General features: G+C 52.6%; 1 protein-coding gene and 1 long non-coding RNA gene across 11 annotated transcripts in view; one reads left to right on the top strand and one right to left on the bottom strand.

The window, feature by feature from the left end:
• LOC309646997 overlaps positions 1-26,189 on the bottom strand; it is a 404,605-nt gene that overhangs the window by 240,927 nt on the left and 137,489 nt on the right. The window lies entirely within an intron of this gene.
• AGO2 (argonaute RISC catalytic component 2) overlaps positions 6,101-26,189 on the top strand; it is a 114,604-nt gene continuing 94,515 nt past the window's right edge. For 4 of the 10 annotated variants that reach the window (XR_014255691.1, XR_014255692.1, XR_014255693.1 and 1 more), the window contains exon 1: positions 6,101-6,303. Coding sequence is in view for 6 of the 10 variants with exons in the window: in XM_082433829.1 (XP_082289955.1) it covers positions 6,282-6,303 (22 nt within the window). In the remaining 4 variants the exon portion in view is untranslated. Of the gene's footprint in view, positions 6,304-13,205; positions 14,304-16,007; positions 16,152-26,189 lie in introns of those variants that run through there. The other 6 variants (XM_082433834.1, XM_082433835.1, XM_082433832.1 and 3 more) reach the window with 4 other exon arrangements.

Raw genomic sequence — 26,189 nt, 5'->3', positions numbered from 1 at the left:
AATAAAGGCAGCAGTCGTGAGAATACAGTCTGCACAGGATACTAACACCGCGTAACACCTTGGGATGCTGTGTGTAAAGGCACGTGCCAAATGTCACCTGAGTCACCGAGCAACTCAGCTGCTAACGTAGTTCTTCCAGGAGAACACGGCATCCCCGGGGTGTTTCAGCTCTTCTTTTCAGATTACCAACAGTTCGCTTTTGATGGGTAATCCCATGAGATATCCAAAGTGTACATTTAATATTTCAATGACAGATGAAGGAAACAAACAAACAAACAGGTGGCGCTTTCCCAGTGCACATCTGTTGCTGATATTTTTTTCTGACGGTCCCTGATGGTGGCGATGAAACTGTCTACTGGAGCACTGGCGGTGGAGAGGGGTGGGATTCACAGAGAACATGGAAAGTACAGGGGTCGCTGGTTGAGCTACAGCCCTCGTGCGTGAACCTGAGGGCGACCACACAGGTGAGTCTCCTCACTCACATAGCTTCAGAGGTAAGTGACCTTTGTTGGGAGGTTGGATTGTGTTGTAACTCCCTGGAAAGCAGCTTCGAACGTCCTAGGAACTGTTTTTTAGAGGTTTAAGCCTGGGACCTGACTTCTCCAGGCAGGAAAGAGACATTTCTTGCAAGGTGCATTGGCATTAATCTAATAATTCTGTCCTGGGGTGTGTGTGTCTGTTTGGGGGTATGGTTCTGGCACACGAGAGTGTTTTGGTTTTTTTTTCTTTTGAAGTATTATTAACCTGTTTGTTTTGAGATAATTGTAGATTTACATGCAGTTAAGTAAGAAATAAAATGGAGGGATCCCAGGTACCCTTTATCCAGTCTCCCCAATGGCAATATCTTGGAAAACTACCATACAATATCACAACCAGGATATTAACATTGATAAGGTCGGGACTTCCCTGGTGGCGCAGTGGTTAAGAATCCACCTGCCAATGCAGGGGATGTGGGTTGGATCTCTGGTCCGGGAAGATCCCACATGCCGTGGAGCAACTAAGCCCATGCGCCACAACTACTAAGCCTGCGCTCTAGAGCCCGTGAGCTGCAACTACTGAGCCCGTGAGCTGCAACTACTGAAGCCTGCGTGCCTAGAGCCTGTGCTCCATGACAAGAGAAACCACAACAATAAGAAGTCCACGCACCACAACGAAGAGTAGCCCCCGCTCGCCGCAACTAGAGAAAGCCAGCGCACAGCAACGAAGACCCAGTGCAGCCCAAAATCAATCAATCAATCAATAAAAATTGAAAAAAAAACACACAACATTGATAAGGTCAAGATACAGAACTTTTCTACCACCAGGAGGGTCCTTCATGGCATCTTTTCATAGCCCACCATCTTCCCTCCCATCCACCCCCTTTCAGCCTCTGGCAGCCACTAATCTCTTCTTCATTTCTATTACTTTGTCATTTCAGGAGTGGTATATAAATGCAATCATACAATATGTAACCTTTTGGAATTGGCTTTTTCTCCCTCTGCATAATTCTTGAGATTCATCCAAGTGGTTGTGTATTTCAATAGTTTGCTCCTTTATACTGCTGAGGAGTATTCCATGGTGTGGACCAACCACAGTTGGTTTAACCATTCACCCACTGAAGGACATTTGGGTTGTTTCCAGTTTGGGGTTATACAAATAAAGCTGCTATAAATATTCATGTACAGATTTATGTGTAAACACGAGTCGTCACTTCTCTGGGAGAAATGCCCAGGAGTACGATTGCTGGGTCATGTGGTAGCTATATGTTTGGTGTTTTGAGAAACTGCCAAACTGTTTTCCCTAAAGGCTGTACCATTGGACGTTCCCACCAGCAAAGCAAGAGTGATCTAGTTTCTCCACATTCTCCTTAGCTTTGTTGCTGTCAATATTTTTTATTTTAGCCATTCTGATAGGTATGTGTTGTTATCTTGTTGTGGTTTGAGTTTGCGTTTCTCTAATGATCAGTGATGTTGAACATCTTTTCATGTGCCTGTTTGCCATTGGCCTCTTCTCTATAGTGAAATGTCTCTCCGTGTCTATTGCCCATGTTCTGAACAGATTTTTTGCTCTTTTACAGTTGAATTTTGAGAGTTCTTTCTATATTCTAGATACTAGTCCTTTGTCAGATATGCGGTATGCAAATATTTTCTCCTACTCTACAGCTTGTCTTTTTAAGCTTTTAATGGAGGCTTTCACAGAGCAAAAGCTTTAATTTTGATGAAGTCCAGGGTATCCACTTTTATTTTTGTGGATTGTCCCTTAGAACTGTTTGCCTAGTGGCCCTAGAACCCAGAGATTTTCTCCTATTATTTTTAAAGTTTTATAGCTTTATGTTTACATTTAAATCCTTCATCCATTTTGAGTTACTTTTTCAGTGTCAGTGGCATCTTGGCTATTCTTTCCTTATCATACAGAGGAAGGAACACACTCTAGAGTAAACGATGTCTCCTGGACACACATTAGATGCCCCCTCCCCTGCACTTCCGTGTTCCAGTGGATGACAGCCTCTGTGCACAGTGGTGTCAACGCCTCCAGGGTGGTGCAAGGAGGTGGCCCTGGTTGCTTGCATATTCAGGATTCTCCACTTAGCCTCTGTTGGGTACACAAATGACAAAGTTATTTATGTATTCAAACTAAGTGGTTTGCATTTAATGTTGGGTTCAGTGTGAAGAAATTGCTTAGGAGTGTCGTTTGTTCCTGATATGAGAGAACGTATCAGGAACATATGGGCTTTTGTCAACTCACAACCATGCTCTTGAGTTTTTAATTCAGGAAAACAGCCAATATTTTTATTCAGAGAATCTTAGAAGCTTAGAGCTGGAAGGCATCATAGAAGAGCTCTACCGCAGTGTTTCCCAAAGTGTGCTCCACGGAACCTGGAGGTACCCTGTGATAAAAGGGTTCTGTGGTCCAGTGGGCTGGGACACATCCAGTCTGTTCCCCTCCTTCCTCTTTGTAGAATCACAACTCTTTTTTTTTTTTTTTTTTAATTTTTTGGCTGCCCACGCAGGGATGGAACCTGTGCCCCCTGCAGTGGAAGCATGGAGTCCTAACCACTGGACCACCAGGGAAGTCACTGGAATCATAACTGTTAATACTGTGTTAAAGGCTCTGAGAAGGTCTTCAGCCAAAAAATCTGTTTAGTGTTGTTTAACTCAATGCTTCCCAGCTTATTTGACCTCCTAACCCCTCGTTTATCACATGCAGAAGATGTTTTTGGAAACTGTTTTATTTCAGTGCCCACATTTTAGTCTTGAAGAGACAAAGGGCCCCCAACATTGAGTGCTTTGTGGGCCCGATGGCCACAGCAGCGAGCTGTGTGTTTTCCCGAGTGTCCTTTGCCTTTCCTGCAGGGTTACTGCTCTGGATCCGGTGTGCCTGACATGCAAACCTGTGGGGTCCCTGGCTGTGCTTACAGCCCTGCAGGCTTAGCAGAGCAGAGGGACCTGTATGGGATCCAAATACAGAGCAATGAATGGTATCCGAGAGAAGGACTGGGCCCCAGAAGCCCCAGGAGCCCACCCCATGTGGTCAACACCCAAGTGTTGGATGAAGGCCTGGAGAAGCAGAGCAGTGAAGGGCTGGAGAAGGTTCTAGAGGCATTTCCCAGAGAACTGCGTGGACTGGATTGAGTGGGTTAAGTGAACTCACTCCCTGGGGAAGAGGCACACGGCAGAGGGGCCTGGGCTTTGCTTCCGTGGATGGCGAATCTTGGCAGTGCTTGGGACACTGGTGAAAGAGCGGGTTGGGAGGAGGGGAGAGGAGACGGACGTGGCCTGGAGCTCGTGGGGGACAAGGCGGGGCGCACAGAAAGGGGGCGGGATTCCTCGACACTAGCGGTGGGGCATGATGCCTGGGAGACGCGGGCGAAGGAGGATCCCTGGTGAGGGAGGGCGGGGAGGCGGGGCTTAGGCCAGCGCTGTCTCTGCAGAGAAGCGACGCAAGGAAGCGCTGGGTAGACAGTATCTGGCCGGACTTGCAAAGGAGCCCTTGCAACAAAGTTACCCAACGCGAGCATCAAAGAAGCAGAAGGCGAGTTGAAGGGAGGCGGCAATTACAGCGCCTTCGGGGCGCTTTCTGAGGCTCGAGATTACAGGAGCACACAGCAGAGCCGTGAGGCCTCCGAGTGATTCAGTGATTTGGGGCGGAAGATAGTGCGGTGGCTGTGTGAGGGAGGGGACCAGGCGGACGCAGAGCAGCCCTCGGGCGTGGAGGGTCCTAAATATAAGAGGGATAACATTTATGATTATGATTTTTAAATGTCTTTATGGTGAAATATAGCAAAGGTACAGAAAAGTATATTTTTAAAAAATGTGCAGCTTAAGAGACTTGCAAAATGAACAGCTCTGTCATGGGCAGGAGGCTCGCGCCCCCGAAGCCCCAGGCCTCTCCGTGGTCACAGCACCCCTATACCCAGCAGTACCCACCCACCATTCTGACTCTTAGGTAGCCACCTTTTTTTCTCTTCAGCTTTTTACCACTAAACGATGCCTCCCTCAACAATGCAGTTCAATTTCGCCTGTTTTAGAAATTTTATACATGGACTCATGCAGTATGACTTCTGGCTTCTTTCACTCAACCTTGTAGAGATTCATCCACGTTGTTGTACTTTGATGAAGGGTGTTCATTTTCATCGCTAGATTCCACTTTATGAGTATATGTGGCTCTCACCGCCTATTCGAAGACTGATGGACATCTGGGTGGTACCCAGTCCCACCCTGGTGTGCCTTCTTACCCGGACTTCCTGGGTTCCTAAACACACATTACGGCTGAGTAGCTGCCTAGGGTCAAGTGCGGATTTGTGTTCCCACAGCATGAGTGTAAGGTGGAGAGGTGGTCCAGGCCTCGGTGAGGGTGGAGGTGGTGGGCAGAGGATTGGAGAGGGATGGATGGGCGTCTCTGAGGCTGATGCCATGAGACCGACTCCTGTTCGTATCAGTGACTTGGTGAAGATCGAAGGCCTTTTCAGCTTCTCCCTGGAGGACAGGCTGGTCCTCCTGCATTTATTTAAGAACGTCCTTGGGGACCTGCAGAGACGAGAAATAAACCTATTGGATGCTTGCAAGCAAGACTCCGGTTCGTCTTCCTACCATCCGAGGCCGGAGGAACACAGAGTTACTGGCACGCAGTGTGCAGATAATACCTGCTTATAGGATGAAGGAATGAGATGGCAAATGTGTTTAAATGACAATGGGCAATTTGGGATTGTATTTCACCTTCTGGTTGCTAATCGCCCACCAATGAGGGGAGAAAGGAGTTGGCCTCTGGCTGGCCTCCCTGGAAAAGGCTCCAGAAAGCAGCTGGATCCCAGGGGACTTGATCCATGGGGGCGGATTTGGGCTGGAGGGAGACGTATCCGCACAAGTGGGGCAAATACCGAGAGGCACGGAGGAGCGTGAGGGGGTTGGATAAGGGCCCCACGTAAAGAAACTGGGGAGGCCCCGAGGGCTGGAATGGGGCGTGTTATTTTGATCTGATCACTGATAGCAGCTAAAATTGACCAAAAACTAAAGTTCTTTAGATGGATATCTGGGTTCTCGGCCGGGAGGTGGCGGTGTGGTAGTGAGCGAGGACCGGGGCGCGTTCAAGTTCAAGCTCCGGGTCGGGAGGAACCTTCGCGACATTCCTGTTTCGTTAATAACTTAAAAAAGCCTGGCGGAGATGCCGGGGCGCCAGGACGCGACACCACCACGTCAACACGGTGCCCAAGTTCACCCGGTCCGGCGGGGGCTAAGGGTGGGGAAGGGTCCGGCCCGCGAGCAGCCAGAACGGGCTCCCCGCGCGCGCCGCCGGCGGCGGGGAAACAAGGGGTGTGTTTTCTTTTCTTTCTTCCCGGCCTCCGGTGGCAGCGCCGCGCGGCCCGCTCCGCCCAGTCGGAGGAGACGTCGTTCTTCTGAGTGGCTGCGAGGGACGCCCCCCAGGCCCCCCCGGCCCCGCGCCCGCGCCCCGGATCCCCTGCTCGCCCCCCCTCCCCCCGCCGCCGCCGCCGCCGCCGCCGCCGCCGCCGCCGCCGCCGCGCGGACCCGCCCCGCCTCCCCTCCCCCGGCCCCTCCCTCCTCCCCCGCCCTCCTCCCGGCCGCCCTCCCCCTCCCCCGCCCGCTCTCCCTCGCCCCTCCCCCGCCCGCCCGCCGCCAGCCCGCCCGCCGCCTCCGCCCGCCGCCCCGGCCGCGTCGGGTAAACCTGTTTGGCGGCCGCGCCGGGGCGGATCGTGCGGCCGGCGGCTCCCTCGCGGCTCGCGGCGTCGGGGCCCGTGGCGCGCGCGCGGCCGCCCCTCGGCCCCGGAGCCCCTCGGCGGCACCACCATGTACTCGGGAGCCGGCCCCGGTGAGTCCTCGCGCTCGGGGCGCCGGCCCGGCCGCTCGCGCGCTCCTCCCCGCGGCGCCGGCGGCGGTTGGCGGGCTGGGCGCGAGCGCGGCGCGGCGCGGGCAGCGGGCGGGCGCCGGGGGACCGGGGCTGGCGGGCCGGGAGGCCGGGGGTCGGGGCCGCCGGCCGTTTCCTCGGCCCCGCGGCGGACACGCAGCCCTGGCCTCCTCGGGCCCGAGTCGTCGGGGCGCCCCGCGCGGCCTGGGCCCTCCCTGCGCCGCGTTCCCGCCGCGGTCCGGAGGGCTGGGACCGGGCCGGAGCCGGGACTGGGCCGGGCGGCCCGCGTGTAGGCCCGAGGCCCGGGCGCCCGCCTGGCCCGGCCTCCTGCGCCAGGCTCCTGGGCCCTTGAGCCGCGCGGGGCCGGCGGGGCTGGCGGGGCCGAGGCCCGGGCCGGGCTCTAAGCGCCCGAGGGCGTTGAGGCCCGGGCCGGGGGCGCCGAGCTCGGGGCGCGGGCGGCACGGGGAGGAGCGCGGCTGCTCGGCGCAGACCGAGCCGCGGCGAGCCTGGAGCGCTCTCAGTTTCGTTTTTCTTTTTGCCAGTACTTCTGCGGCCCCTTCTCTGAAGGAAAGTCTGGAAATGCCGAATTTTGGCCAGTTCGTGCTGGTAGTTAGGGCCGTAGACTGAGAGGGATAGGAAGCGGCACCCTAAAACCCTAAAACTGCGTGCGTCTCATTTTCATTCCAGACACGCCGGCTCCTTATTCAAGTACTAATTTGCCTTTTGCAATTTACTAGAGGAAGGTAAGGAGATGTGCTGATTTCCTTAGCCTCCCTTCTTACTAGTCAGCCTCTCTTTATTTAGAAAAGTTCTAAAAAACTTAAAGCAGTAACACTTTTTTTTTAACTTTTTTTTTTTTTTTGATGCAGAGTAGAAGGGCGATTAACTTGCTGGGCCAAGAAAATGGTTAAGTGTTGTTAAGCTTTCTCCCTTCTCCCGCCAGGCACGTGGCTCCTAAATTTCCCGCTGGCCCTGCCACTTGGACAGGGCATATCCCGTCCCCTTTGTCCACCAGGCTCCAGCGGGCTGCAGGCCCTGCCGCCTCGGCACAGTGCTGCCTTCTCCCAGGGGCCCTAGCCCTCCCCGGCCTCCTGCTGATGGGGCCCTGGCCCGACCTGTTCCGGGCTCTCCTGATGCATTTGGGTCCCTTGACGTTTCCCCCCACTGCTGTGTCTCTTCACAAACAGTTCTCTGCCTTGTGAATCCTTTTTTTTGATGTCCCTTAGTTAGAAAGGTTCTCCAAGGCTGAGCCTGACCAACTTTTAAATCCTTACGGGCCCTCAGCAGTTTGATAGAAGAATGATTTTAGGCGTAATGGTTTTAACCGTAATCTGGAAGGTGACTCAGCCCTGGCGGGGAAGGGCCGGGGGCTCTGTAGTCACGGTCCTGGGAGCAGACTTGGCTCCGTGAAGCCCCGGATGGGCAGCGCCCACCCGTGACATGGCAGGGTCGGCCCTCACCTCTGTGAGTGAGAATCTCCCCGCTGATCCCTGTAGAGGAGCCCAGCAAGTGTTAGCCACTACGCGCTACAATTTTTTCGCATTTTCAGTTTAAAAGTTGAAGGCCCAGAAAAAGCGAAGAACCTTGAGGAAGGTCAAACCTTTGTGTTGTGTCTGACGTTAACTAATCCATTGGACAGCTTGCTAAGTTGGTGGTGGTCATTTTGAAGATGGACAACAGAGGCTCAGAGAGGTTAAGAGCCTTGCGAGGGTCATATGGCCAGCGAGCATTAGGACGGTCTGTCTGATCCCCGCTGACTCTCCATACATTCTCCTTAGAGAAGTGGCTCTCAGTCCTTTTGACCTTGACCCCCAGTAAGAAACACCTGTTCCATGTAGACTGGACCCATGTCCTCGCGTGTTCGGGTGTAATTGAAACTCGAGCTTCAGGAAGCACCGCTAACCGATGCTGTGTGCTCTGCACTGGGATCTTTTCTGGTCTATTTCATTTTCAAAAAAGCTTTAGTTCTCCGGATCTCCAGGCTCATTTCAGGTCCTTAACGGCTCTTGGAAAAATCATGCTCTGATGTGGGCCTCTGCACTGTGGCCTGGTGGGGAGAGGGCCCCTTGTTCTTGGTTCACAGATAAACCTGCCCTGAAATCGGACAGCTTTGGTTGAAAAAATAAATGGGTCTGTAGGATAGTTCTTAGCCAATGGCAGGATGGGAATGAAACCAAATTTCAGGCTATGCACGCGTGCTGTAATTATAAGGCTGTGGTGCTGTTTAATTTTATTCTACACACTAAGGCTTTTAATTTTTAAGAGGAATTTTTGGAATAGAGTCTCTTCAATGAAACTCTTTTTAATGTATTTCCTAATTTAGAATAATAAAAAGACATTTGATCTGGATTGTAGAAAAAATTACAGATAGTTTTGCTACTTCCCATTTTAATACAATTATTAAGTGACTTACTAAGTAAATTAATATAAAAAGTAGAGTCCACAGTAAGCCTGCGTTATGCCCGTTACAAATGCTATTACATATGTGAATTGGTATCTGGACTCTAAAGTTAGGTATGTTACTATTTCTTTGTTTGTTTGTTTGTTTTTTAACTCTTCCAAAGAGTTAGTGGTTTAGAATGCGTGGACTCCCCAGTGACCCTGAACCTTCATAGATGATCAATCAGTTTGTTTTTTTTTTAACCACTTAAAGACCTTAAATGGAGTCTCAGTATTGCATGCTCCCGAGGGGATTGTTTCTGTCGGTTTCACTGTGCTCAGACTCCTGTGAGTTAATTCCTCACAGCTTTGCTACAAAGTAACTTCAGCGACAGCTAAGGATTATGACTCTGAGAATGACCAACTTTCACTGTGGTTTCTAGTGTCATTTAACTCCTGCTGCACCCCGCTTCTTCTCCCTCAGTTATCTCAGTGAAGATGTGACGGGTCTTCCAATAACGGTGCACTGTTGCCAAATAGCAGCCGCCTTTGCCCGGGTGAAGCTGCGTCAGGCTGGAGGGCGTGGCTGGGTAGTCTGCTGCCCTCTTGTTTTGTGAACGCTCAGAATGTATCACTTGACTTTTAAAATAGTTTCTATTGTGAATTAATTTAAAGTACACATGAGTAGAGTGACTGGTATAATACGGCTTCCATTTATTTATCCATCACCAGCTTCAACAACTATCAAGATTTTCCACATTTGCTTCAAATCTGCCCCTTTCTCTTTTTTCTTTGAGGAAATATTCTTGAGTGAGTTCCAGATCTGTCGTTTCACCCTGAATACTTAAGTACCATGTCTGAAGGATGGGGACATTTAAAACTCAATGCTATTGTCACACTTAACAGTCCATAATCAATTTTTCTCATTATCGCAGAAGTGTGTTTACTTCCCGGTTGTTTTGAATCCTGAATTTTATTAAAAGTTCACATGTGAATTCGGTTTTATGCCTTTGAGGCTCTTTAATCTCGACTCTACAGCTAGCCCACCCCCCACCCCCCACCCCCCGCCCGCTGACTTGTGAAGACCATGAGATCCTTAAGATCTCTTCTTCGGAGGATGTATATCTTTCCCCCCAGTTTTCTTTAATTGTTCAGGGTCCCTGTGTTTCTTTGGGGAAGGCTGATGAGACCCAGTTGCTCGTAAGTTTAATTCAGACGCACTTAATCTTCAGCGATGTTTTGGGACAGGCCGCTTTGCACCTTTAATTTTCAGTGCAGTGGAATCCACTCTTTACGTGGGGCTCTGTCAGCAGAAGGACCACGGTGTGATGCGGAAAACGTGCCTGGGGCTCGTGCCTCTCGTGCAGCTTCTCTCCTTGTCCGACTCGGTGGACCCCTCCTTCCCCAGTGTGTGGTAGGGAGACGGCTCTCAGCGCCCTTCTGTCCTGTTTGCTCCCAGTCATTTCTCTCGACTTTGCGGCCCCACCCCCAGCTGAGCTGCCTCCGCCGCCAGCGCCCTTGCCTCCCGGGGGGCTGGGGTTTGGTGCTGGGGTTACAGGCCTGTCCTTTTTCACTCTAGGCAGTGAAGAGGTCATTAAGTATTTACTATTCTAATTTTTTGTCTGCATTTTTTTCCCTCAAAATTTAAAACCCTGAAACCTCCTCACGCTTTGTGCCCGGGCAGCTGTGCCCTCCTAATTTATCTTTGGACAGAGCTGTACCCTTGGCGACGCCACAGTTTATCCTCTAAACTGGGAACTTGTGCAAGTGAAACAGGGCACTCTTAATTACTTCCCTGGGACGACAGGTGTGCACGGACGGCGGCAAATCAGGGTGGACGTCTCCCCAACAGCATTCCCTAAGTCGTAGCCTTGCAGACAGGCTCAGAAACAAAGGGCTTCAGCATCGCTGACTCGGCTGACTCGCCAGTGCTTGCCACCTACTAAAGTCCTCATACAACCTGAAGGTCACAGGCGTGCTCTTAGAGGGCTGCTGCTTTGTGCCGCGGGGGTGCGCTGCGTCCCCCTCCTGTGGAACTGCAGGTGGGGGAGACGGCCCAGCCCTGCCTGCTGAGAACTTGAAACCCCACTTTCCTCTCCTTCCTCTCACTGTCCTCAAGGTCATGGCTGGAGCAGTGGGCAGGCAGGGAGCCTGGTCGTGGGCTCCAGCCCTGTCCCCATCCTGGGCCTCAGGTTCCTCGTCTGGGCCCGGCCGCCTTAGGTGTCCGCCTCTTCGTCCCGTGGTGCATTTGTTCCTCTGTGGACCTCTGATGTGACTGGAGCTGAGGAAGGAGGTAGTGGGCCCGGGGACAGAGGGTGTGAACGCCCAGCGGCCGGTGGGCAGGTGGTAGGGGAGGCGGCACGTCCCACCAGGAAAGGCGCCATCTGCTTTGGTGGCGTGCGGACTGTCATGTGATCGCACGGGTCCTAGGAAGGTAATTCCAGCAGCCCTGCAGGTGGAAGAGGCGGCCTTGGCAGAGCAGCATGGGGGCAGGTGTGACGGAAGAGGTGGGCAGTCAGGGTCTAAGACAGTGGACCCCGTCTGGGTGGGATGGCCGTGGGTAGCGGGCTGGGTGCCCTGTGGGTATAAGCAGCCAGCGGCCGGCACTCTGGCCCTGGCCTAGCTTTGCATCTCGTCGTCTGCACTTACCAGGTAGACGCCACTTGGCAGCGGCATCCGCTAGTGTCTGGGCTCCAAACCACGCCTCACCAGCTCCGTGACTTTGGCGGTTGTGTATCTTTTCTAAGCCTCAGCTTTCGCACTTCGAAAATGGGGGGGACAGCACCAACCTCAGGGTTGCTGTGCGCATGAGATGAGATGTGCTGGACCTTCGTCTCCGGCGAGGGTGGGTGCGAGTCTGCACAGTGGTCTGGTCCTGCCTCCTCATGGGGGGAATCAGGGGCCCGCCCAGAGCAAGAGCCCGTGAGGGGGGAGTGGGGAGCTGGCCACATCCTCGCCTTCCTGACCCCGCTTGTTGAATGTTTGAACAAGAAGGTGCCGTCGCGTCTGGCTTTGTGACCGGCAGAAGGGCCAGCGGGCTCCGGGGAGGGGACTTGTGCGTGGCACGTGGACACGTGGAGTTTGAGGTTCTGGAAGGCTGAGGCGGGCGCTGGAGGTGGAGGACCGGGGCTTGGGCTCGGGGGGACATGGCTTCACGGGCCCGCCCACAGCCGGTGCTCAGTGAGTGGGAACTGGGGCCCTGGGAGAATGCAGCCTGGCGCCCACCTCCGCAGCTGGTCGCAGAATCACCTGAAGGCTTTTCCCCATCTCTGCCCCTGAAGACCCAGGAAATTCCATTTTGCAAATGTCCCAGGTGCTTGCTTTTTAGGAGGAGCTTGAGACCCATTGGTGTTGGGAGAGAGGGCGGGGAGAGGAAGCCAAAACGAGCCTCGTGCAGCCCCAGGGAGCAGCTCATGCCGGAAACACACCTTGGAGGGCAGCCCCCGAGAGAGGGGGGTCGCCGGTGGAGGGGAGGGGTTCTAGGTGGGAGTGTGGGTGTTCTGAAGAGGCTCTTGCGATGCACCGTAAGGAGTTAACTGTAGTTTACCTGCGGTTCCCTTCCTGAGAAAGCTTGAAGGTCTGGTTGAATGACGACCACTCCTTTTCAGTGGCTGTAGTTACGGTTCCAGGTTGCTTTGAATACAACTTGTCTACAACTTCACTTAGAACTGGGTCAGAAGGAGACTTCTAAAGGTTATTACTGGGGACTTCAGTGAATTCTCAGTGAGAAGTGTTCTGTGTCCATCTGTAAGAACCCATAGCAACCGACAAACAGAACTGGAGCCTGGCCGAAACCAGCCAGCTCAGGAATCCGGGTGGCTGCTGACCTCAGTCTGCCTCGCTGCAGCTGAAGCCCATCTTGACTCTCCCTCCCGCCTCCCGGGCAGTCACTCAAGGGGGCACTGTTTTTGTGGTTTTCCACGTTATTTCTGGGTGTCTCAGCTCTGAGCTGTAGTACTTAGAGAGTTGCACATAAAAGGTCAAAATGCCGAGGTTCGTAGGTCTGAGTCATTTGAGATGTTTCATCAGCTTTGACTCCAAGTTAAATAACACAGCCATTGAGAGTAGCTTCTTACAACGCCACATTGATGCTGGTGGGGCAGCTTGAACCCGGCGGGCCCGTTCCCGCGGCCCAGGGGTAGGTGGGCGTGCTTTGTGCCGTTCGTTTGTGAGGCTGGAGGGTGGGAGGCCCCTGCGCTGGGGACTTGCTCACCAGCTTCTCAGGCCCCTGCTTTAACCGAGCTCATGCGAGACGCGACCGTGGCCGGGTGTTTGGCGTGACCGGGGTGCTCTGGAGCTGGTGCTGCGTCTGAGTCTCAGAGACCGTGACCGAGGCTCCCGTCCCCGCGGCACTTGTGCTCTCAGAGCCCCTGCCGCTACTCTTGCGGAGCACGGTCCCATCCACGCGGCGGGCGAGCAGAACGAGAGAAAACCGAGGACTTCTGGCCTTACGGGTAGCAGGAGGTGGCATCATTTGTTTTTTGTAGGAACAAAGGAGCTAACAGAGAAGTACAAGTGAAAAGTGGAGAGAAGGCAAAGGAGATGCAGAGCGATAAAAAGGGTAACTTTGGACAAAAACTGGGGTGTCAGAGAGTCTGGAGCTCCCGGGAGCTAGGTGTCGCCGTGACTCGCCGGCAGACCTCCTCTCGCTGTGATACAAACCCAGAGCGCGGGCTCCAGGTCAGGCCGACCTCGCTTGAATCCTGACTGTGTGGCTGGGCACTCGCTCGGCCTCTCCAAACCTCATACAGAGGATGAACACCTGACGGTGGAGGTGCTCTGATCAGGTGACAGAACGCGGGCGGGTTGCTGTCGCTTCCCTCATGCGTGGCCCCAGGAAGTGCCTGCGAGTTGCTGTGTCCCTCCCTCGGTCACTTTATCCTGCTGTTTACTCCGCACACAGTGGCTTCTCTCCGTCAGACGCGTGCTCCTCTCCTTGACCCTCCTGGCTGACCCCTGGGTCTTCACTCTGTAAGCCGTGAGGCATACGAATACATTTCACAGACCACATCCCTGATAAATACCATTTACCAGGTGCTGTGTATCCACAGCTGCCTTGTACGGCTCAGTACCAGGGAAGTGAAGGGTTGGCCTTGATGCTCGGAGCTCACGTTCCTGGCAGAGTCGTTCAGAACAGACCCAGCTGTGCTGTGCAGTGGGGACCCGCCTGGCGTGACCACGTGGTGGCAGTGGTGCCGGGGAGCACCAGATTCCTTCTCCAGGTGATTAGCTGGCACAGCTGGCTGAACCAGGAGACACTTTTCTACCTGTGATTCCACGTGGTGACTGGGGGCGGGGGACATCGCTGGGGACCTTTTGTTCCCGCTGTGTGCTGCTGTTTTAACAAGTGTGCGGTTTGTTCAGTGTGAACACACGTGCCTCACTACAAGAACATCATGTTAGACTTGGAGGGCGTCTCAGCGCCAAGACTGGTAATCACAACTTAACCTTGATCTGGAGGCATGGAAAGCCTTTGGGGGTGAACAGTCAGAGCACATGTGAGGGGAGATGGAGAACTGAAACAAGTCGTGTACAAGTAATGTGCTTGTAAAGTGTGCCTGGGGCACCTGTGATGGAGAAGCCAGGTGAGCAGGATCAGGGCCCTGCTGCATGGTGGTCAGTGCAGGTGCATTGAGAAGGCACCTTGGAGCAACTTGGACCAGAAGAAGGGGAGGGAGGGAGGTCATGCTGAGCTTGGAGCCTTTGGCGGGACTTTGAGCCCAGGAGGGACTGGGCAGAGGAGGGCATCAGCCGGCAGGGTTTTTACAGTGATCTCCGTGGACGTGTGGAGGCGGGGAGCCGGCCTGGAGGAGGTTAGCATGGAGGGCTGAGCCGGGGGCAGCTGGAGAGCACGAGCGGAGGGAAGAGCCTGTGTCCCGCCCCCGCCAGTCGCCACCGGCAGCCTTGTTTCATCAGGAACCCCAGTCGCAGGCCTGCCCCTTGCACTTGTCTTTTTTTATGTTTGGCCGCACTGAGCAGCATGAGGGAACTTTTTCCCCTACTAGGGATCGGACCTGCACCCCCTGCAGTGGAAGCTTGGAGTCTTAACTGCTGGACCGCCAGGGAAGTCCCTGCAGCTTGTCTTTTTTTTTTTTTTTTTTTTTTTTTTTTTTTAATATTGATTTACTTATTTTGGCTGCGTCAGGTCTTAGTCGAGGCACATGGGATCTTCGGCACGCGGGATCTTTAGTTGTGGCATGCGAACTCTTAGTTGCGGCGTTCATGCGGGATCTAGTTCCCCGACCAGGGATCGAACCTGGGCCCCCTGCACTGGGAGCTTGGGGTCTTACCCACTGGACCACCAGGGAAGTCCCCCCTGCTCCTTGTCTTGATGCAGACCCCAGTCATCTCATTTAATTTACAGTATGTCTGAGGGTGTCCCTGGGAGATAAGGATGTCTGTCTTTTCCTCCCCCTCCCCCCTCACATAACCCCTAGTTACCAGTGTCCTGGACCACACAGTTAGTCCAGATCTGCTCAGTTTCTCACATGTCATGGATTGTTAACAGCTGATTGAATCGGGATCCAGGTAAGGCCCACATTGTGATTGGCTGATGTGAGTCTTCAATATAGTCTTAAAATAAGAGCTTTATTGAGATGTAACTCACGTACCGCACAATTCACCATTTAAAGTGTAAAACTCCGCGCGCTTTAGTACCTTCACAGACTTGTGCAACCATCCCCACAACCTAATTTTGGACATTTTTGTCCCCTCCCCCCAAAGAAAGGCTGTACTCCTTAGCTGTGACTCCTCATTCCTGCCCACCCACCAGACCTAAACAACCACTCTTTTTTTTTTTTCTAGCATCTTTATTGGAGTATAATTGCTTTACAATGTTGTGTTAGTTTCTGCTTTATAACAGAGTGAATCAGCTATACACATACGTATATCCCCATATCCCCTCCCTGTTGCGTGTCCCTCCCACCCTCCCCATCCCACCCCTCTAGGTGGTCACAGAGCACCGAGCTGGTCCCCCCTAAACAACCACTCTCTTAAGCTCTAGTTTTTGCCTTCTTCTTTCCGACTGCTTACTGTTGGTGGGTTGAAGAACCTGGCTGTGTGTGCTGTCACATTTCCCCACCAACTAGATTTCGCTGATTGCATCTTCTTGGTGTAATTCAGCGTGTCTGTCTGTCCTGTGTGGATTTCCTGCAAATCAGTGGTCAGACCTAAAGGCTTGATCTGAGGCAGGTTCTACTTTTTTGGGTTTTGTTGCTTTTTTTTTTTTGGTGTGAATACTAGTTGCTGTTGATCGTTAATCATTAGGTTCCATTAATTCAATTCATTAGGGTTTGTACAACGCTGATGCTCTGTATCCACAACAAAAACTTCCCCTGGGCAGCTGTTTGGGTTTGGATCTGTCGTGAAGGCAGAGGAATGTAGGTGAACAGCAGGAAGGCCCAACAACCTGTTGAGAAGAGAGGCTGGTCCAGGTAGGCGGGCACTGAGCGTGATGTCGGGGGTTTGGAGGTGATGCTGTGGGTACCCGGGAGGTGAGCTGAGGGTGGGGCTTTTTTCTGTTCTGCAGGTAACGGGGACCCTCTGAGTATTTGGCAGGTGTGTGACAGGCTGGGGTGGTCTGGCCGGTGACAGGAGTCTTCACCTGTGTTTGGTGGGGGCGTGGTAAGGTTCCCTGTTGGTGGCAGGTCAGTGCTGAGGGGAGGAGAGTGGAGAGAGCAGGGAGGCCTGTGTCTGGGGCAGGAGGTGAAAACCACTCCTCCCAGTTGACCTGCCGGCGTCAGCGAGGCAGACCATGGGTAAGGAAGGAGCAGCAGGGGTAAGTTTTCTTTTATAGATATGCTAAATTTAAGGCGATCCTAAGAAATCCGGGAGAAGAAAATCCGTGGCATTCACTTTGCATCTTTATAGCACCCGGTGCATTTTGCCTGGTGGGGGCCTGTTTCCTTCATTCTGTTGTAAACTCCATTTGCTCGCCGCCCAGGACCATCTTGGTTATCTTTTGTCTTTCCAGTGTCTACCGTAGTGTTTTCTTTTTACTCAATAAATCCTTATTACGTTCAATTCTTTATTGTTTAAAAGCTAAATCAATTGAGTTGAAACTTGTGTACACGTCTGAAAAGCCCTGCCGCCAGCCCGGCGTGGCGCCTCTTCTCGCTTGGCCCTCCCTTACCCCTGGCGCCCTGTGGTTCTCTCCAGCTCTGCCTGGAGTCCAGGGTGCTGACTGTCGGGCAGTGTGGAGGGAAGTGGACCGGGGGCCACTCGCCAACGGATCTACTTAGATAGGTAGTGGATGTCCGTGGGAAGGTAAACGCATGACCTCTCAAGGGGCAGGCAGGGAAGTCTTCCGCAGCACCCTGCAACCTCTCCACCGCCCTCGGTGAGTGAACTGGCCCTCGGTGCTGGTAGGTTCAGCGCGGGCAACCCTGAGCCGGGCTGCTGCTCTGGCCGTTAGAGGCCGACTGCCTCCCTCTTGGCTTCCTAAGATCTTGTCCAAAGCCGTGCCCTCAGGAGACAGGCCTGGAAGGAGGCACCCAGCTAGAAGCTGCACGGGCACGTGGAAGGGGGAGCCTGAGAGAGCACCTGCGCCTGTTTGTAGCCAGTGTCTTCACCTGTAAAGTGGCGATAAGTGCCTCCCTGCTTGTGAGGATAAAGCACATTAATGCGTGCAGGTGCCCAGGGCAGGGCTGGGCAGGTGTGGTGCTGGGATGGGACTCGGGACCGAGCTGAGAGTTGTGGTTTCACCAGGTGCTGGGGTCCTGTGATAAAGGGCTGGTGAGCCACCTTCTCTCAGTGATGGGATTCTAGGGGTGAGTTAAGGGGAAAATGCATGTCTTGGGTGAAAATTCTCTGAGAAATAAATGCTGTGGGCTTCCCTGGTGGTGCAGTGGCTAGACTCCACCTGCCGATGCAGGGGACACGGGTTTGATCCCTGGTCTTAGAAGATCCCACATGCCGCGGGGCAACTAAGCCCGTGTGCCACAACTACTGAGCCCTCATGCCACAACTACTGAAGCCCGCGCGCCTAGAGCCCGTGTTCCGCAACAAGAGAAGCCACCGCAATGAGAAGCCCGCGCACTGCAACGAAGAGTAGCCCCCGCTCGCCGCAACTAGAGAAAGCCCGCGCGCAGCAACAAAGATCCAAGGCAGCCAAAAATAAATAAATAAAATAAATACATTTAAATAAATAAATAAATGCTGTGACGTAAATAGAAAAGATGGTGAGAAATTTGGTTATAAAACTGTAGGAACTCTGGGTGGCAATTTTTTTTTCTTTTGTCTTTAGAAGAGAAACAAAGAACTAGGTTGACTTTTTGAGGGATTTGAATCTCATTCCACCAGGGAAGCATCTCACCTGAGATGGTGGGCGTCCTGGGTGCCTGGAGCATCGTGTTGAGAAAGAGGCTGAGCCCCAGTCTGGGCTTATCGGAGGAGGAGGAGGGCTCCCAGATGGGTTTATCAGAGTCTGCCACGGGGGGCAGCGGGCGAGGGTGGTGCCCTCCTGGCTGGCCGGCGAGTCGCCATCCCAGCACGACGTACTTTAAGGATGAGACACACCCTGCTAAGCTATCCGATGGTACCTGGTGTCATTCCAACAAACGTTTATTTGAAGAGCGGTTTATATTTTATTTTTGCATGTTTTTATTGAAATAGGTGTTTTTAAGTCCGTGTCGTAGAATGATGGTTGTTAAAGAATCTTGCAGAGTCACCTTTCAGGTTGGGCATGCTCAGGCTGCTGCTGTAAGGTGGGGTTTTATTCCCCTGGTCAAGGTCCCTGGCCTCCTTTGAGGCAAACCTACAGCAGTTTCCCCTGCTTCTGTTACTTGTGTGGTCTATTCCAAGTGTGTCTGCACGTTAACAAAGGGAGAGAAAAAAGATCGGTGTTTCAGAGAGGCGGTGTTTTCAAAATGTCACAGCCTCTTTTTTTTTTTTTTTTAATTGAGATGAAATTCACATAACAAACCATTTTAAAGTGAACAATTCAGTGGCATTTAGTACATTCAGTGTCAGGCGACCATCACCTCTGTCTGGTGCCAAGACATTTTCATCACCGCAAAAGAAAATCCTGTACCCATTAAGGAGTCACTCCCCATCCCCCACTCCCTCCGTCCCTGGCAGCCACCGGTCTGCATTCTGTCTGTGGATTTGCTTCATCTGGATGTTTCATGTAAATGGAATCATAAAATATATGACCTTTTATGTCTGGCTTTTTTCACTGAGCATGATGTTTTCAGGATTTGTGTCCTAGTGTGTGTCAGCACTTCATTTTTCTTTATGGTTGAATAACCCCTTATGTGGCTATATCACAGTTTGTTTATCCATTCATCTGTTGTTGATGGGCACTTGAGTGGTTTCTGCCTTTTGGCTGTTATGAATAGCGCTGCTGTGGACATTCGTTTACACCATATTCGTATATGGTGTGTGGCATATGTCTTCATTTCTCGTGGGCGCATACCTAGGAGTGGAATTGCTGGGCTTTACTCTGTAACTTTGTGAAGAGCTGCTGAACTGTTTCCATGGCGGCTGCACCACTTTACGTTTCTGCCAGCAGTGGTTTGTTTCTCCACGTCCTCACCGACACTGATTATTGTCCTCACAGCCTTTTAGAAAGTGAAGTGGAGTTCTTAATGTAGTATATCATATCTGGCATATTCTGTTACTTACCAAAGTGGAAAAAGATATTAGATTTAAGCATGTTTTGCCAAGATCTGCCTAATAGCTATAAGGCATATCCATTTCTTTGTGCTAGAGTCTAGAGTATGTTTGGAACCTGGACAATTAGATAAACACAGTAAAGCTAAACATACTTTAACAGGGTGGGAAAGAATATGAGAGTCCAATACCCAGGTCAGGCCTGTGTGTCTAATGTCAAAAATGCTCACTCTTTGAGTAAATACTGAGTGCCAGCTATGTGCTAGGCGTCTTGCTCAGTGCTCGGGGAACAATGATGGGTGCAAACCCAGGTGGCTTCTGCCCCCTGAGCTCACTGACCGAGTCATGAACACAGACGTGCAATGCATGGTCACCACATGCGAGATGGCGGATGTTTTAGTGCAGGCGGGAGGGGGCACATTCCAGAGCGAATGTGGCGGGGACCCTGGCCTGTGGGGGGCCTGGGATCGGGCTGCACCCGGGATGGGCTGCACGGGCCCAGGGGCAGAGGCCGCCCTGAGCACAGCTCTTTTAATCCAGAATGCTGGGGAGCAGGTGTGAGAGATGCACACATGCCTTGTGTGTTTCTGAGGAGCCGCTGGCTGCCGGGTGGAGAAGAGATGGGAAGTGGCTTGGAAATGCGCAGAAGTGTCACACTGGAGAGGTCCTGCGGGCGGAGGATGGAGCAGGTGTGGTTTAGGGAGAGCAGAGGGTCTGGAAGATGTCTGATTGACTTGGGGCTTGGATGGGTGGTGATGCAGCGTACTAGTAGAAGTGGGCAGATTTAAGTTGAGTTTTGCAGACTTTGAAAAAATTTTTAAAGGACTTTTTAGTGAAGAAAGTTTCAAATGTACATGAAAGTAGAGGGAGCAATACAAGGAGCCCCCGTGTGGCCGTCACTCCGCTCAGCCATTCAGTGCAGCCTTGCTCGTCTGTTTCTCCCCTGCTCCCCACCCTCCGTTGCTTGAAGTATCCTGTCATTGCATTCATAAGTATTCATTTATTTTGAAATAATTTTAGACTTACAGGAAAGTAGCCAAAATAGTACTACAATAGAGTTCCCGTACCAGCTCCCCCAATGTTATCATCTTATATAATTAGAGGACAGTTATGAAAACCAGGAGATTAACATTGGCATAGTACTGTTACCTCATCTAAAGATCTTACTCACATTTGGCTGTTAGTCTGACTAATGTCCATTTCCCGGACACCCGCTGTCCAGTTCTGGGCCCCCATCCAGCCTTGGGGGCCTACCTTGCACGTCCCCTCACTTTCTCCAATCTGTGACAATTCCTCGTTCTTTCTTTGTCTTTTGTGACCTTGATGTGGAGCTCTTTCAGGTTGGTGCCTCCGTCTTTTCAACACACCCCATCGTTTTCTAATTATTTCCCTCCTGGACCTACAGGGTACTCCAGTCTCTTCTTGTATTTTTCCTGCCCCAATTCATTTCGTCGAGGAGCCCTGGTTCTTTTTCTTGGAGAAACGGTGTGAGAGGCTGAGACCTGCTTGCCGAGTGTGCTTCTAGCCCCCTGGGGTGCCCTCGCTTCTGGTTCTCTCAGTGTACACAGGATATACATGTATTTGTACTCACATGCCTGGACATACACATCTGTATGTATCTCTCTGTGTACGTATTAGAAACCATGAGTTCACACTTGCATTTCTGATTCCAATCCAATATCACATGGTTTATTCTTGCTTTCTTCTTTCCTTGTTTATAACTTCTTCATCAGGTAGTGAGAAGTCTGGGTCTCATTATCCACAATGTATTTGCTTATTTGTTCAGACCTAGCATACACAGAAAGTAGTTTTAGAATGACTCCCCGGCCCCTGGGAGAAACAAGCCTGCTCCCTGGAGGACTGATCTGCGCATGGCTCCCCAGCATTTGGCCGTGGAGGGCTCAGTCAGGGCGCCGTGGAGTACTCAGGGCGTCGTGGAGGGCTCAGTCAGGGCGCCGTGGAGTACTCAGTCAGGGCGCCGTGGAGTACTCAGTCAGGGCGCCGTGGAGTACTCAGTCAGGGCGTGGTGGAGTACTCAGTCAGGGCGTGGTGGAGTGCTCAGTCAGGGCGCCGTGGAGTACTCAGTCAGGGCGTGGTGGAGTACTCAGGGCGCCGTGGAGTACTCAGTCAGGGCGCCGTGGAGTGCTCAGTCAGGGCGCCGTGGAGTACTCAGTCAGGGCGCCGTGGAGTACTCAGTCAGGGCGCCGTGGAGTACTCAGTCAGGGCGCCGTGGAGTGCTCAGTCAGGGCGCCGTGGAGTACTCAGTCAGGGCGCCGTGGAGTACTCAGTCAGGGCGCCGTGGAGTACTCAGTCAGGGCGCCGTGGAGTGCTCAGTCAGGGCGCCGTGGAGTGCTCAGTCAGGGCGCCGTGGAGTACTCAGTCAGGGCGCCGTGGAGTACTCAGTCAGGGCGCCGTGGAGTACTCAGTCAGGGCGCCGTGGAGTGCTCAGTCAGGGCGCCGTGGAGTGCTCAGGGTGTGGTGGAGTACTCAGTCAGGGCGCCGTGGAGTACTCAGTCAGGGCGCCGTGGAGTGCTCAGTCAGGGCGCCGTGGAGTACTCAGTCAGGGTGTTGTGGAGTACTCAGTCAGGGCGCCATGGAGTACTCAGTCAGGGTGTTGTGGAGTGCTCAGTCAGGGCGCCGTGGAGTACTCAGTCAGGGCGCCGTGGAGTACTCAGTCAGGGCGCCGTGGAGTGCTCAGTCAGGGCGCCGTGGAGTGCTCAGTCAGGGTGTTGTGGAGTACTCAGTCAGGGCGTGGTGGAGTACTCAGTCAGGGCGCCGTGGAGGACTCAGTCAGGGCGCCGTGGAGTACTCAGTCAGGGCGCCGTGGAGTACTCAGTCAGGGTGTTGTGGAGTACTCAGTCAGGGCGCCGTGGAGTACTCAGTCAGGGCGCCGTGGAGTGCTCAGTCAGGGTGTTGTGGAGTACTCAGTCAGGGCGTGGTGGAGTACTCAGTCAGGGCGCCGTGGAGTACTCAGTCAGGGCGCCGTGGAGTACTCAGTCAGGGCGCCGTGGAGTGCTCAGTCAGGGCGCCGTGGAGTGCTCAGGGTGTGGTGGAGTACTCAGTCAGGGCGCCGTGGAGTACTCAGTCAGGGCGCCGTGGAGTGCTCAGTCAGGGCGCCGTGGAGTACTCAGTCAGGGTGTTGTGGAGTACTCAGTCAGGGCGCCATGGAGTACTCAGTCAGGGTGTTGTGGAGTGCTCAGTCAGGGCGCCGTGGAGTACTCAGTCAGGGCGCCGTGGAGTACTCAGTCAGGGCGCCGTGGAGTGCTCAGTCAGGGCGCCGTGGAGTGCTCAGTCAGGGTGTTGTGGAGTACTCAGTCAGGGCGTGGTGGAGTACTCAGTCAGGGCGCCGTGGAGGACTCAGTCAGGGCGCCGTGGAGTACTCAGTCAGGGCGCCGTGGAGTACTCAGTCAGGGTGTTGTGGAGTACTCAGTCAGGGCGCCGTGGAGTACTCAGTCAGGGCGCCGTGGAGTGCTCAGTCAGGGTGTTGTGGAGTACTCAGTCAGGGCGTGGTGGAGTACTCAGTCAGGGCGCCGTGGAGGACTCAGTCAGGGCGCCGTGGAGTACTCAGTCAGGGCGCCGTGGAGTACTCAGTCAGGGTGTTGTGGAGTACTCAGGGTGCCGTGGAGTGCTCAGTCAGGGTGTCGGCTTCCGAAGTTCCTCCCTCGCTCTTGTCCACCCCCTTGGCTGGGGTTAGCACACAGTCTTAGGGCGCCGGCTCTGCTCTCTCCTCCCTTCTCTAACAGTTACTGAGAGAGCTGTGCAGCATATGCTACATTGTGTTATTGTTTTATTTTTAATTTATTTTAATTAAAGTATAGTTGAGCATTGTTGTTTTGTGTCTCTTGTGTCCTTGCTCTGAGTTCTTCTAGTATATGAGAAATTCAGTTTAGGGAATTCCCTGGTAGTCCAGTGGTTAGGACTCTGTACTTTCACTGCCGAGGGCGTGGGTTCAGTCCCTGGCTGGGGAACTAAGATCCCACAAGCCGTGCAGCGTGGCCAAAAAGAAAAAAAAGAAAAAAGAAATTTAGGTTAATGTTTGTGGATGGCAGTAAGCAGTCTGGTGTGAAAATGAGACTGTTATCCGTGTTGCAGTTGAAATCTGAAACAAATTGAGGCGACTCGGGACCCCAGCTCTGTTATAGGGTTGCCCTCCTAAACGTTAGGGTTGCTGCAAGTATGTGCCAGAGCCCAGGAGTAGGGACTTGGTGACAGACTTGGTGACAGTGGCCGCTGCCTGGGAGGGCTGGCTGTTTGCTCTGCGCAGATGGACTGTTGGTGCAGTTAGAAGCCCAGGCACGCGTGCCGCCCCCTCACTGGCTGCCGTGGGAACCGATCGGCTGGGGGCAGCCTTCCCGGACCAGGAACAGCAGCCGTGATCTCCAGAACAGGGGCGCCGACCCCTCCCTTCCACTCCACAGGTTTTTCTTACCGTCTGGACCGTGACCACAGGCACTGTTGCCTTTTGGTTATAATTAAAAAAAAAAAATTATTCTACCCTCATGATAAAAGGAATACATGCTCATTTCAAATAATTTAGAAGATACTGAAATAAAAAGAGAAAATATCCACCGGTAATATTCCTTAGAAGAAATAGTTAATGTGTTAACAGTATGTATGTGTTTGCTTCCAGACATGTTTTTCTATACATACACAGCGGGGGTTAGCCTACACTTAAAATTTTATGTTGTTTCTTTTCGCCATTATCTTGAGCATTTCTGAGTGCTATTTATTTGTTGGGGAGGTATGTTTACAACAGTGTTTAAAGTAAATAATGATGGCAGCACACGTGTGTCAGGTGGTGGTCTCCCACGGGACGCAGGTAATGAGCACGGGCAGCTGTGGCCTGATTCCTGGTTAGGTGCCACCCAGCTGTGTGACAGTTCTCGTGGCCGCTGTACCAACTGGGCATGAGACCGAGGCGCGGGACGGAGAGGACGATGACGTGCCAGTAATTCCCTCAGAGAGTCAGTGTGAAGGTTCGGTGGGTTAACAGGCTCGAGCACTCCTGTAGCTGCTGGTTTCACTATCATCCTTACGTGTACTCAGAGCTCACACTCTTCCTCAGAGCACTTTTTTACCGTCCCCAGTAAAGTGTTGAGGGATGGCTTGGTGTCCTGTCTCTCACTGACCCTAAGCTGCCAGAGGGCAGGACCACGTCTTGCGGCTGCATCCGCACCACTGTGGAGATTAGGTCGTCGGTATCCATTTGGTGGAGGGTGTGTGTGTGTGTGTGTGTGTGTGTGTGTGTGTGTGTGTGTAGACAGGCTGCTTACTAAAAACACACAGGCGCTTAGATAGAAACGGTTAGTGCCAAGACATGTCGATTCCCTAGGTGTTAATCACACATGCCCTGTGCTAATAAGCCGACTTCATGCGTAAGGTGGGCTCCGGGGCACCTGCTGAGCACCTTCTGGGCGGACCGCATCCCAAGGCTGAGAACAGAGAAGAATGGAGCTGCTCCACCCCCCGGGGAGCTGCCCTTCTGGGGGAGCCCAAGGGAACTGGGCGGGGGCTCTGCAGCTGCGTCCTGGGTTCACAGCGTCACCTCACTCGCCACGTTACTGCTGGTGCCTGTAAAAGGGGGGTGATGATAGTACCAATTTTTATTATAACTAATAACAATGTAAAATTATGTGTCAGAGCTATCAGAACGTTTGTCAGCATAATGTATTTTATATGTAATATAGAGATATATTTAGTTATAATAAATGTTAATTATACTTATTCGTTGTAATTGTCAATGTTATATGATTGTTAGTTACATAATAATTAATATAACTTGTTGTTACAATGATCATATTAAACAGTCATTTTATTGTGAAGGTAAAAAATGAGTTAACGTGGAAAGTGCCTGCTGATGCCTAGGGTGTGCTCATTGCATGTTACTTACTATTACAGCGATGGTTTTAGCGGGTGGAAGAAATGTTGTGGCTTCTTTAAGGAGTATGCCCTTCTTAGAGGAATCTGAAAATTACGCTTAGAGGGACGTTTGTGCCAGTGCTGCCTGGGGCTGGTGAGGGCTGCATGAGGCAGGTGCGGGCTTGGGGACGTCTTGGGGAGGCTCCTCTCTGGCCTGGGCCACGGGGCAGAGAAGTTGTGCAGGGCTTGGTCACAGGGGTGCCTGTGCAAGGACGTGGACCACCCAGTGCAAACCCTCTGCAGTGCCCCCAGTACTCCACTGAGCGTGCCCTGCGTGACAGCACGCCCGTCAGTCCACAGGATCTTCCATTATATTCCAGAAAGGTGCGCCAATGGGGGTGAGCTTTGGTTTAGAGATTGGAGATTACAAATTGATATACATGAGTGATGTAGTATGTGTTTCTCGTAAAAAAACCTTCTTTGAATGGGAACAGCTTTTTCTTGTTCTTCTAAGTGACTGTTCTGGTCTTTGGTCCAAGATGTTTGCTTGGACATTGTCGAAGTTATTTCTAAACAAAGCCCCAGAAGAAACAAAGCAGACCCGTTAGTGCTGTAACTCAATAGTGTGTTTTAATTTGAAACAGGCAACTGCGTGGATGGGATATGTGGTGCCCGGAAGGGGAACATCGCTGCGTGTAACAAAGCTGTGTGGAGAGCTGGAAAACCGACACTTCCAAGAAGCTCGTCCAGCTTTTTAAACTAGCAAAACCACTCTGAGCGTGTTAAAATTTCATTTAACTTGTGTGTATCTCCCCACAGCATGCCACAGTCCACAGAAACTACTATTTCTGACCTGATGTGTGGTGCCCTTTTATTCTGTCCCTAAAATATCAGCTGTTGATCCACTAGTGGAGAGGGCCCCTCTTCGTTTTGGCTCTTTGGCTTTGTCTCTGCCACCGCTCAGACGGCTGTTCAGTGTGGTGAGAGCTGGGCCCTGCGCT

Source organism: Balaenoptera physalus, assembly GCF_965194825.1.
Source record: "Balaenoptera physalus genome assembly, chromosome: 17".
In the NCBI taxonomy this organism is placed as follows: Eukaryota; Metazoa; Chordata; class Mammalia; order Artiodactyla; family Balaenopteridae; genus Balaenoptera; species Balaenoptera physalus.
Note: the sequence above shows the minus strand (reverse complement) of the source record. Positions and strands in the feature narration are given on the sequence as shown.